The following is a 13754-nucleotide window of genomic DNA, read 5'->3' on the forward strand; positions in this document are numbered from 1 at the left end:
GCTCTCAGAACTCATCACATCTTGACATGCAAGAACTTTTTTTTTTTTTCAAAACGACAGTAACATGAGAAATTTGCCACATATTAAACCCTTTAATCAATGTTCTTAAAAAGTAAAGTAGCCTGAGTTCAGGAATAAATACACGTGCAAAGGATCAAGTTAATGCAGAGTGGTGTAAATGGACACAATACCTACACTAGCTACTCCAAGTTAGCTAGTTCTACAAATTCTTTCATGAAGACATCAGTAGCATATCACTGGACAACAGTCCAGTTGGTGGTGACAGTGGAAGTGGGAACACAGCCTAGCGTGATATGGTGGGGATCAATCTCCAGGGAATACTAATTTCATATGCTGCAACCGTGAAGCCTATGAAACACTTGCAACATGGAAGATCCAATGTGCCAGACTGTCCAAACAGATTAAAATAAAAACAAGCAACTGTTCCAAGTGACTGGCTTATTATGGCTGTAAGTTCTCACTCAAAACTGGGAAAATGTAAATTTCTTCTGTGAAGTCAGCTATACTGAACATTTGTAATAACTTATTTTTATTTAAGATTCCAAGTTAAACCTGTATTATTTGCTATGACTAAACACGAATAACCGCCAAGCACTTAGCAAACCTGAGTGACCACAGAACATTCCAGCCCAATATGGCCAACAAATAAGGAAATACTAAAATATCATTAAAATTTGCCTTTTATTTTTCTTACAGGAGAGTTCTGCACAAACCAACATGACTGTTTTACAAGACTTTTTTCCCAATATACCAAATTTTCAAAAGGATTATTAACAGTATAAAACTGTAAATAACTTTTTCTGTTGAGGCTCATAGCAAAGTTTCTTCAGTTGTTGTAATCTTGGAGAGCCTGAGCCATGAAAAGCTTGCCCAAGTTCTGTGCATTGAACTCCTTAATATTCTGACAGTAGGTATTAATTTGACCTGTCAAGAGGAAAGAAGAAAAAACTTTTTCAGTTGTGAAATTCCGGAAAGACATCCTAGAACATGATTTTTAAAATGCCCCCCCCCCCCCCAAAAAAAAATCAGTAATTTATTTATGTTATTTATGTTATATTTATTTATGTTATATACAATTTCTGAAAAGACATATGACAGTAAAATGTACAAACATTTTTTGTGGCTGTATTAGAAGCTTAATCACATTAACCAACTGTTCAACTTAGTTGCTCTATAAGTACTATAAAGCTGATTTTCAGTTTTGTTCCTATGCATCTGCTGCCCTATTAAAATACTATAACAAATATTTTCCACTAGCAGATTGAAAGCTGTAGTACTCCTGTTTGGCATTATGCTAGCCTTTTTTTTTCCATCTAATATTTCCCTTTATTAGCTATTTCAAAAATCATCAGGGTATGGAGGCTTGTCAGTGCTATACAAATCAAATGCGCCCATCAAAACATTTTTATACAAGAACTGCTACAAGTTATTTCCCTTGTTAGCTAGGAATAGCAAAACATGAAGCCAGTTTAATCAAAATTAAGACTCTTTAGAAGGCCAATAAACTCTCAATCTAACGCTCTTTTTAAAAAGTTTTTTTAATGCCTCAGAGACAAAAGAGCTAAGTTTCATTCTTTATCCACAAACTTTACTTCATCTGAATTGAAGTGAATCCTTCAATTCTTCCCCTGACTACAGTAAAAGAATAAATGAAGCTTTGGCTGACAACTTTTTTTTTTCCTTGAAGTATAATAGTTTTTAATTCCTTCTCTTCTAGGAGATGATTCATCTGAAACATATCAACACTACCATAACACACGTGTAACACACGTGTGCACACAAACCTGTTTTGTATATTCTAAGCTATGCCAAAGCCAAGTGTGTAAATACGTTACTGCTGCTAGGTTTCATTCACTGTTAAAAACTATCAAGACAATAGTTTTCTGAAAGACTCTGGATTGAATAATAAATCAAGAACATTACTCCTTTTAAAAGCAGCACTTATTAGCAGTGTGAAAAAATATCAATACTAATCTAATTATTATTTTTTTAATGTCAAATTACTTACTCTTTCAATACTCTAAACTACCAGGACTTCTATTTAATTTTCTCTCAGTGCAAACCGATGGTGAAAACTATCTGATCTAAAATGCCTCCTGTAGTTTAAAGAAAGAAAATTGATTTCTCATGACATTTTCCAAACTTAAATTACTTAGCAGGACATCTAAGTTTTCTGCTCTCTGCTCTCTGCTCTCTGTTGCCATTGTGAAATCCCAGCTACTTTTGCTTTTGTAGATGGTAAGGGGCAAACAACAAGTTTTGGAACGAACTGTGGCTACACAATGCAACACACCAGAAAACTGAAGGAATATGGGGGGACAACCAAAAATACTGCTGCTTTGTTCCCGTTTACATCTTCCTTCACCTTGAGGTCTGTAGAGATGGGGGATTGTTTCCCTAGAACTCTGTCCATAAAGATTAAAGAAATTAGCTCAATTCTATGGGAACTTAAAAATATAAATTCTCAGCTTTTGCAACAGCCAGTTCAACACCTAGGGATGTCCGTGGTAACTTAGGGCTGCAGAAAACGAGGCAGAGAACTGCTCTGACTCAATAGTTACAGCCCGAACAGCTTATTCCTGCCTCCCATCTGTACAGCCCCATAGCTTCTGGAGTTGAGGGAGGAGCTGGGCTGAATGCAGAGAGCAGCTTGACTGAAGCAGTCACTACACCCATCTGCACAGAGAGCCACGTTCCGTAGGGCATTTCTCTAGCTCTGCTTTCAAATCCTACTTCACCTTCTCAGAACGGAGCAAGGAAGAGGCTCTTGCTGTTGCTCCTGCCCTTTCCCAGCAACCCATGAAGCACATATGGTCAAGCAGGACCTAGCTACTATGTCTGAGTAAGAAATAAAAGGACCAAGGCTCCATACATCAAGTTTAGAGCTTTACACAGCCATTCTGTTTAAACACGGTGGTCCACTTTTATAAAAACACTTATGTTCTTATCAGTACCTGTAACATGCCTCAGTTACTTCCCTAGATGGTTTAAAATTTTTCTGTGTGGAAGCTCACTTTCTAACAGAGGCAAGGACTTCCTACGAGCAGTAAAGTTATTATTCTTAGCTACCTTTTTTTTTTGTGAATATTTCAGGCACCAGGACTGTGGATCAGTTTATTGAAACCACTGCCTTTGACCAAATGAAATAGCATTTGGAATGCAATCAATGCCAAGTTACCACACCATAATGTCAAAGGTAATGAACAATTAAGATGACTTCTAGGGTAACAACTGCATTTTCCCCCAAGATAACATTCATATACAAAAAGATGATTAAAAGAGCCTTCTTGGACATTACCTGCAATAAGGAGCGATTCCATTCTTGCAGGGGGCTGTGGTGGTTTAAAAAGTTTATTGATGTCCTCTTCAGGAAGAGGGGCTTCCCCTCGACTTTGACGCTGCATGTTTTCTTGCTGACGTCTCTGCTGGTACTGAAAATAAAGCAACAGAAACAGAATGCAACAGGACTTCCGAAGCACTGATAAGTATTTATTTTCAGATGCTTTTTGCCCAACTAGCAAGTGTGTTTTCAAAACTGCATTTATCCATACAGGATAAAGAGTCAAGTGAACTGCAAATACCCCCTTATTTAAGAAACAAAATGACAAAGTGAAAAAGTAGCCCAAGCTCTAAAAGGTAACCCCAAATGCAATTCGGTTTATTTCAATTCACTGGTAACAGGTTTTTGGTTTGTTTTGTATTTTTTAAATGCCTCCCTTTAAATACCACCCTCAAGTCAGCACCTTTAAGAAGTGAGGCACTAGAAAATTATGCAGTGCTGAAGTGGTATGGATTGCTTTTTTTTAAAATGCTTTTTGTAGATGTAAATACTGTATCTGACTGAAAGATTTCAGCATAGTAGACAAAACCTCCCCAAGAAAAAAAAAAAGAAAAAAAAAAGGAAAACTAGGTTAGAATATGAAGATATAAGAAGCCATTACCTCAAATAGTGTTATAAAGATAGAAATTCCCAGTTTTATGCAAGTTAAAGGTCAAAACAATATTGATGTGAAAGGGGAAGAGAACTTGATTAAACAAGGTATTTAAAGACAAAAAATATTAACTCTAAACTAAGAACAAATTCATGGCTGCAACAAAGTAAAATGGTTCATTTTTCCATTTGAGTTATTTAGATATTCTGCCACTTCCGTGTCATTTCTTTGTAGGTTACCACAGGATATACTAAGGAGCAGTTTTTAGAAATTAACCTGCTATTAAAAAATACTGAGATTTGTTTTCAGCACTTCCCTTTTCCATGTAGATTATTCAAACAGATTTTGTGGCAGCTGATCATTTTTTAAGCTATTAGATAAACATTTATTCTTGCAGAAGAACATAAGTTCAAAAACACGTATGTGAGATTTTGTACTGGATGTCAGAGCCAGGAATTAAAGTTGTAAGCTTTGTCCACCAGAGTCCTCATACTCAACACAAAAAAAAAAAATCCTTAAAATAAACAAACCAAATTGTACAGGGTGTTTTCTCTCACTTAAATGTATCTGTGCACAAGAGTTTTGAGAACAGTTCATACTTGGTGGCATACTGAAATGAAGTAATTTTTTTTCCAGTAGTAGTGACAAATACATGTTTTTGGACATTGTTAAAAATAAAATCTTAAATGCCCATATTTGTATGTGAATTTCATGCAGCCTCTTCTTTCTTTGCATTACCCCATTCACTTCTCAGCAGTCTGCCTATTATTCTCTATTGAAATGGCTTGCTCTTAATCACAATTGCTCCGTTTTAAAAATGAAGTTAAGACCACTAACTATGCTGCAATGAGCCACTACTAAAGCAGTTATAGTTAGTAAAGCAACGAACTGGGACACCATGGAACCTACTTAGGTCTGCTTTTCCAAATAAATAGAACCTCTTGTTATTCACAAAGCCTTTGAAGTGTATGCCATCTTTCTACTCAAATTAGGCAGCAAAGGAAAATAAATCTTCTGAAGATAACATGCAGGAAGCTTCTATGTCCTCAGGAATCACGATGCCAGGACAGACCACTGATCAAGTACTGCCTCCTTAAAATACTCCCTATTCAAGCTATATCTAAGTGAAAAAAGCCAATTTTGATTTTAAAGTAGTCAGTGATGAAGCATTTCACATGAACCATAGGTACTCTCTTTAATAATTAGCTACTTTCTACAGCAATACCTGCAATATTTTATCTGCAAACTGGCCTGTCCCAGTTTCAGTTGGCCAATATTGAATCTTGTCATATCTCTGTTAGACTAAAGAGTTCAAATTTATTTTTCACATAGGTACTTCTTGAGTAAGCAGGTCACTTCGTAACTTCACTTATCACATGAAGCAAATTGCATTCATTAAGATCTGCTTTCAAGGCTTTTAAATCATTCCCATAGAGCTTTTTGCCAATTTACCAGCCTTCTTCTATAATTAGACACAGTATTGCTTTATCAAATGCAGCAACAGCAATTAAAGTCTCAAAATCACAGTATGGTTGAAAGCTGGAAGAGACCTCAGGAGGTTATCTGGTCCAACCCTGCTGTTCAAGCAGGGCCACCTAGAACAGATCTCCACACTCAGTATTCCCTAATCAGATTCTTTTGGGTTTTAAACAGCTCTTTTGGCATTAGGAATTAAAAGCCAACATCACCTGATCAGTATCACTGTCTACTGATACAAACACAACTGAAATGTCATTGCTGATAAGAGGACAGTCCGCTGTCTTTTCCGTCCGGGCTGTTTCTTTACTCCCAAATGCATGACTGTATGTGATGGTATTAAAACACAGAGTTTGCTTTAGAACACTTCACTTGAGATGAAAGAACAGGAACTACACTTACTAATCCACTAATCCTCATGTCCACAGCACATTTATCAATGATTTTGTTTATCATACATCACTAACAAACAAGTAAAATAGCAAAGACAAGCCAATCCACACCACATGTCAACAGAACTGAATCCATTTCATGATTCCCCACTGGCTCTAACATTTTATAACTGCATTTAATGGACATGTTTCTTTAAGAATTTTATCTTGCGTAGATCCAGACCCAAACCCATCCGTCTTGGATAATACCCATCAAAACGATCTTTCATGGAAAAAGTCCTTTCATTCAGGTTTTCCGTATTACCAACCTGGTGCTTTTGCTGTTGCTGCTTGCTTACATTCCTCAGGTAGGTATTATATTTAACAATGTCCTGGCTCATCTCATCCACTCTGTCCATCAGCAGCTGCAGACTCTTCCCAAGGTGATTACTAAAATACAAAAAAAACATTCCTAAAAAACTGAATTTATTAAAAAGCACAAAGTATTGAAATTGAACACTCAAGTCACTTGACAAACTTTTCTGCGCTAATGGCAAAGTTTGCAATTTTTATTTATTTATTTTAGTTCCTTGTTATATTTGTTCATATATATATATATGCGCATATATGATATCTTACCTGGTGTCTCCTCCTCTAGTGTCTTTGCCACATTGAAATTATCACATTTAAATGTTTTGGTCTTTGCAAGGAACCTCATAGCTATGAAAAGCCTTGCTTGAATTCACTGATATTACAGATCCATGTTAAATGTTTAAAAGAAAACATCTGACGCTTTTGTGGCGACATGCAACACTGAACGACGTTCCAGGAGATGTTTTATTTCAAGTTATTGTTAGGTTTTGTTTTTTTTTTCCCAATATTTCTGACCCGCAGCAGGGATAGTTAAATATTCTTCTGAGCTCTATCTCGTTCACTAAACTATCAAGCTACGCCTGTAAGTTCAGCAGACACCACTTGATTTTCGCTGTTGAGAGGGAGCGTTGCATCCAGCCCAGCCAACTCCACATTCCATACCATAGGCAACATGGAAGCAGCTAGGCTGGGCGCGTCCAGTTCCAGTTAAGCGATCTACAGCCTTGGCCAGACAAATGCAGTCTGTTAAACAACTTTTATTGTAACCATTTTTAGCAATCGATTCGGTATTTTGCAGGAACTTAAAGGTATAGCTTCCAAGTCTAAGTTTTGGAACTTCTAAGGTTGGTGCCCATGGAGACAGTATTCACCCTAAATTGTGTTTACAGGGTTAGTGCAGTAAAAAGAAGGATACTCACTGCACTGTATTGATCCCTCTGACCAGAACCTAGCTCGTTGGCTCCAGTCTAAGCCTTACCCAGTCCTCCTTGGCTGAAGACCAAGGACTCAAACAGCTAAACTCCATTCTTCTCCTCCTCAACTGAAATCCGCTAGTATTCGTGGAGTTTCTTTCAAATAAAAGCTGTTTGGCGCACTTTTGTCAGAATCCTATCATTCAGTTGTTGCTTTTCCTCATTATCTGAGATTCCTACAGCCTTTTACAATGCATTCCCACCAGCCTACGGACTGGGGAAACTAACTGGAAGAGCCAGTAGGAAATAGGAACATGATGTGAAAGGGAACCACACATGCAATAGTACACACATCCCTTTTCAAGTGCAAATTACTCACCAAGTCCACAAAATTGACAGCTGTAGACAGACATTGGTAATGTACTGAGGCACTAGAGGATACCTGCTGAGAATATAGCTGAGGACACTTCATCTACAAGTACTGGAACAGCTATTTCACTAGCTGAGCTGCCTGTTCACCCAACAAAACGCTGTATCAGTAGTTTCCAAGCACAATTTATTTACAAGCCAGAGTTTTAAACCTCCAGTTGACTACAGGGGCAGATGGTGACGAGGACTTCAGCTACACACAGCAGAAAGGCGCCACTATAATAATTATTTTTAAACTTAGAGTACTTTTTCCTTTCAGTTCAACATTTCAAGTATTATGATATTTAGAACCGTGGAATATTGCCATGGCCATGGGTGTGCATATTTTCAGGTTTTTATAGAGTTTATGTTATAGCGAGTTAGCGTAAGAACTGGATATTATCAGAAATGCCTATGTAGGTACACACAAACGGCCTTGTAGGGTATGTGGACATCAGGAATACGTAATTATTTTACAGATAGTGTCCGTATGAAATATAGCTGGTTACAAAGAATGATTTTATGTGAATCTCTCTGGGACCAGCTTAGTACAGCAGAATACTGAAACAGGGAGTTATTGTTAGACATTGCAGTAATATAGTGTTTGCTCTCATTGCCAGGGAAACAAAAAGCTAAAAACAGATAACTTAAACAGATGTGAACTGAGACATGAAGTGATAAGTATGCTCCAAATACAGGACAAGCTTTTTCCTCAGTTCTCATGTGCTTGATACGATACCCTTTTTCATTCCATCTCTTAAATAATATATAAAAGCAAATAGAAAGTAATTTGTAAAAATCTCTAGGTGCAATGTTTAGGTAAGTTTTATTTAGCAGAAGTTTATTCTGGTGAGATTTAGAAGGTTAAGTTGTGTTGCTCCAGCCCATAAAACTCACCATACACACAGAGCCCAAAAGCTCTTTTAGGCATCTCCCTACCTTCTGCACTCCTATAGAAAAATCTTTTTAAAAAAATATCACACCGCTCAGTACCTAAACTTCTTTAAAGCGATAAAGAAAAAAAGTGCACATAACTGGTGTTCACATAACCATAAAGACTCAACTTTCCTACAAGGCTCTGTGACAGTGAAAGGTAGACAACAGTTCTGCACGTGCATGTGACAAGTTGTTCTGACAGCACTGGTCACACAGAAACTGCATTTCCAATAGATGCAATTCAGTTAGCTGATTTAGTGAGTCAATTCCATCAAGATTAAATTTAGATTAGAAAGAAGTGACCAATAACAGACCTGCAAAGCAAAAACAGCTGGTGCTGAGAAACCAACGTCCATGCTAGATGTGTTTCAGGTGGGATCACCTACCCCTGGTCACCTATCAAACTTCCAGAAATTACCATTTGATACTTATCTGTGTGGTTTGGATGGCATCATCAAAAATGAGGAAAAGAGGCACACACATACAAATTGTCAAAGAGAAGTCTTGTTCTTGTAGGGAAAACAGGCTACAAAACATGGCCTGCAAAGTAATGGTTGGTGCTGTGCACTTCTGTAACAGCCTAATACTCAATAGGGTATTACCCTTCAACAAAAAGGGCCTTGACACACAGATTACTTCCCATTTCTTATTGAAGGATTATCAAAGATCAAATAATTCTGAGGGTGAGAAGCAAAAACCTGTGACTGTACTACCCTAATCCCTATGTAAGTCACAGTTCTTGTTATTCTGGCTGATGAGCACTGCATTTGGCAGTGTCATGGTCCAGCTTCCATGAGGAAGAAAACATCACCTACGTATTAACTGCACTCGTGTATCACTCACTGCATGAGTGCATCCTGTTAGGATACAGATCTGGCTAAAAGACCTGACTGTAAGCTTCCCTCTGCGTGCGGGAATGCTCGTACCACCGGAGCCTCCCTTTATGGATGCATTTTAAAGAGAGCAAAGGTGCGGTTTGCTCTTGCCAGCACAGCCAGTTTAAGAGGTTCCAGCATCAGCATCTTCCTGCCTCTCCCTCTCCCTTTGCCCAAGGATTACAGCACTCTCAGCTGTATGGATTCAGCTGTTTGCGTGGGCACACTTTAAACTGTTTCAGTGAAATAGTCTACTGTAAATGCAAAAACACCCTCTGTTGGGGTTTCAAAAAAAAAAAAAAAAAGAGAGAGAGTGAGAGAGACTGAGGGAAAGGCTGGAAGGGAAGAAGAGTGGGAGCCTGACTTTTTCCACCAGACTATTCCACAAAGCTATTTGTGCAGCCATACTCCAAAACAGATGAGGGAATAAAAATCTTTGAGGGTGGGAGGGTTGTAGAGATGAAATGGGGGTAGTGGGGAGGAATGATGCAAGCAGCTGGGGGCTGGAACCTCAACTGGCTCCGCTTCTGTAGGATTCATAGCGTGGAGCTACACATGAAGCCCACATTTCCCTCAGCATCTTTAATCGAGAAAGGACTTCAGATGTACTTGCTGAAGGCCTGAAACATCCAAAACGCAGCCCTCAAGTCAAACACCAAAGCTTAAAAAATAGGCAGCAATTCCCATTGTTTTCAGCTTCCCATGTCCTGCTCATCATTTCAGCTTTCTCTACACACAGGGCCTGTGGGTCTCATAGTTTGCCTTTCTGGAGAAGCCCGCCTACCTGCACTGGCCCAGGAGGGAGCAGAGGCACACAGCCTCAGGAATCAATAACCATGCTGATCCATGGACCTAATTTTGGACTATGGAAACACTGAAGCTGGAGATATCCAAAAAAAGATGACCCTGCAAAACCACCCACAGTCACCCTAAAATAAAGTAGGTGAGCGGGTCCATTTGTTCTGCTGGCATCCTGGCTAAAGATGATGAGAACAGGGAGCACCAAGAACATGCTGTATCTGCTGCTCTCATTTTCCACTTTCCATCAGTCGTGCTGAGGCTCCTCTCAGTCGCTGCTTTTTGGGAAAGGTGCCACCCTGCACAGCGTTTCTCCTCCTGGGAAGAGCTGCTTTGTGTGGATTAGAGAGGTACTGCTGGGCAAAGCACATCTTTTTGATTAAATATTTCTAAGGAACGTTCCCACTCCACTGCTTAGCAGAAGAACTTGTTTACATCTCAGTGTTTCAGCCTGAATGCAACCTGTGCTCTTTTTAAGAGGATTTTGTTTGAATGAGATATGTAAGTCAGGAGTCTCGAGCTCCATTCCCTTTTCTACTCTGACTTTGATGTGTGCCTTTGGGCAACACATTTACCCTCTCTGTGGCAGCTTCCCCCATCTGCAAATTAGAGATTTTCATAATTATCTTAATAATCCGTTAAGCACACTGCAATTTCTGAATAAGCAGTACAATGTATAAAGGTTATATCGCTTCTGAAAGCCAAAGTAACCCTCCTTATGTCACTTTTGCAAAAATACTGCATCTGATGTTTGAGAAATCTATCTGCCAAGGAGATGTTACTGCAGTAAATGTTCAGCACATGTTTGCTTCTACTGACGCACACTATTAGAAAAATTGCTTGAGACAAATTGAGATATTATAGAACAACCCTATTATGAAGCTAGACCACAAAAAAGCTTTTTTTAATTTAAACTAGATCATCAATAGAATAGGGAAGAGATGGATGAGAATGGGAAAGTTGGTTGTAATTATTTCTCTGAAGATCTGGAACATTATCTGACAGGATTTTAATTCTTGAGTCTCTATCAAAAGACTGGCAGTACTCCAAGGTCTTCAAGACATTTTGGTCCTTAAGGGTAGCAGGAGGATAACAGTTTGAGCAAAAGGCCTTTACTTGCTATTACTTGCTGGCTGTATGCTATTCTGCCTCTAACTTCTCTCCCTAGAATATTCCAGTCAATTCACATTTCAGAAGAGAAACACAGATTTATGCTCAAAAAGTAAACTACTGAACTACTACTATACAATTATCACAAATGTACTTCAAAAGGAAAAAGATATTAAGGTGCAGTCAAAGTACCTCAAATAGGTACAGCTTCAAACTCAGACAAGGTGGGTGGCTGAACATGTGAGAATCGTGATGAAACAAACACTCCAGAGGAGAATAACCATGGGTAAATAATTTCATTGCCAAAACCATTGCTTCAGAAGATTATAAAAGGTTCAGGGATGCTCCCAAAGGACCAAAACTCCCACCCCAAACCCTAAAATAAAGTAGCCTTAAAGTTATTGCCAACTAAATCTACAGTGGCAGCGAAGTTCAGTGAAGACCCATATTGACATTAAAAAAAAAATTGGTATCTGAGATGGTTCAGCCACAACTATCCAAAGACAAAAATAAGGAAATACAAAATGAAAATAAGAACTCCAGAAGTGCAGCGGTTTGAACTCCCCTACTTCAGGCAATATATTCTTTGATAGAGAAATCTTGGTAATTGAATTCAAGTAAAAACGAGTTAAATATTTAGGCAAGCAGTATAAGTCACCCTAACAAGAGTAAATGAGCATTTAAATGTTTCTCATTTGCCAGTTGAGTCATACCAATGTAAGATATCATTGAAGGTAACCTGCGTGGTAACTAAAAGCAGCTACAAGGAATTAAAAAAAAATGCACATACAATAGCCTCCAAACAAACCCACTGGTGTAATTTCCAAAGCTTTAGCCTGCTTCAAATCAAACTAAGCACCTTAAGCTCCTCCAACAGACCAGGTGAGCAAGAAAGAAATGCTGCCAGGAGAGTCCGTTCAAGAGATGTAATTCTGAAAACTGATGAATTGGTTGAACTCCCCGTTATTAGGAAGTTCTAGACTTCGGCAAGCTGAAGAAATTACTGTCAGGATACGGGATAGTAACTGTGTAAGCTCAGAGAAGTACAAAAGGCACTTTCAACCAGATTTATCAATAATCTATTTCCAAGGGTGTCCTTGTCAAGAACAGCAAGAACTGGTCTAAGAAAGCACCTATTGAAAAGAAACTCTGATTCAGTAAGAAAAAGCTCCCCTTTTTTCCCTGTTGAGAAGGATTCCTAAGCACAAATGATGGAGAGTTCCCTCTTTCTCTTCGGCTCACGTTTTTCTCTCTCATCTCTGATGCGTGGACCAACACAAAAGCCTGCCTTGTACCTGCTACAATTCCAACACTGTTATTCCAGAAAGAAAAGTAATCTGTACGGTTACTACCTTCTGACTTGAGTCTGGGTAGCCGTACAGCACAGTTCTACAAAAGGTGACGAGCTGCTGAAAAACGACCTGTGGTTTGTGATCTGTTCAAACTCGTTTCCATTTCCAGGATTGTGTTATGTGACTAGTAGCAGCCTGTGTTAGGACCCAGGTCGCTGGGAATCCCAACTCTTTTCCTTATCCTTTCCTGTTCCCAACAGGAACAAACCCCCAGAAGCAATCAAGTCCAAAACTATCTTGTCACCTGGACACCTGGTGCATGCTCAGCGTGGTCCTCCTTTTGCCTGTAAAGTGGTAGATAGAGCCCACTCATCTCCCACATCTAGCACTCACCGTCTCCTCAGATGGCAAAAGTTTTGTGATCTTTGACAAAGCAAAGAGCCTGATAAAGTCTGGAAGTTGGGCAGTTTGGATATCTCAGCAAAAATACTTTGCCAATCAATTAATTCCAAGGTGCAAAGACGCAACAACTGCACTGAACAAAATTATCAATTAAATATCCTTTGTGACATTAGTAAATTCCCAGGCAGAGTTAGATCTGTTCTCTTGCCCAAGTTCTCTCAGTATCAAACACCTCAAGACGTGCATGTAAGCTCTGGAAAAGGAAACCGAGCAGAAGACTGCTGCCTGAGTTAGCAGTGCATGGGCTGCTAGCAATACCGAACCATTAACAACAGCCTTACGTGGCAAGGTTGCTTGTGTGCTGCTAATCTGGTTGGCAGAGTAAGGAGAGGAGATCAGAACCTTTGCAGATAATACCTTGAGGTAAAAAGTATTACACTCCGAAAACACACTGGTGAATAAATCCAGTTTCTATGCAACAAGATACTGCATCATTTTGTGCATCGGGTTATTTTTATCAGCCCAATAATAACCAAATTAACTATACTGCATCGTGTAAGATTTAAGCACCACCAAATTTCTGATCATACTGCTGGAGGCCACGCCTACCTTGTTATCACAAATAGACTTTTGGAACAAAGTGTTACAAGAACAGAATTATTCTTAGATACAGTTATGAGAAGACCACTCTAAAAACTCTTAATTCCTGACACCATGAATGCTGATCGTCATAAAAATCAAACTGAGCATGTTTGCCAATTTTTCAGACAGATGATTTTTTTTTTTTAAAGTGCAGCCTACAAACTAAAGTAGGACAAATGTGATTTATTTTTTATTAAAATCGTAT

General features: G+C 38.7%; 1 protein-coding gene across 1 annotated transcript in view; it reads right to left on the bottom strand.

Moving 5' to 3' along the window:
• Window positions 1-683: 683 nt before the first annotated feature.
• Window positions 684-13754, bottom strand: part of EIF3H (eukaryotic translation initiation factor 3 subunit H) — an 83093-nt gene continuing 70022 nt past the window's right edge. The window contains exons 6-8 of the mRNA XM_068672537.1: window positions 6130-6250; window positions 3320-3452; window positions 684-945 (exon numbers count right to left, since the gene is read on the bottom strand). Coding sequence (XP_068528638.1) covers window positions 848-945; window positions 3320-3452; window positions 6130-6250 — 352 coding nt within the window. The 3' untranslated portion in view covers window positions 684-847. The remainder of the gene's footprint in view (window positions 946-3319; window positions 3453-6129; window positions 6251-13754) is intronic.

Source organism: Anas acuta, chromosome 2 (genome assembly GCF_963932015.1).
Source record: "Anas acuta chromosome 2, bAnaAcu1.1, whole genome shotgun sequence".
Lineage (NCBI taxonomy): Eukaryota > Metazoa > Chordata > Aves > Anseriformes > Anatidae > Anas > Anas acuta.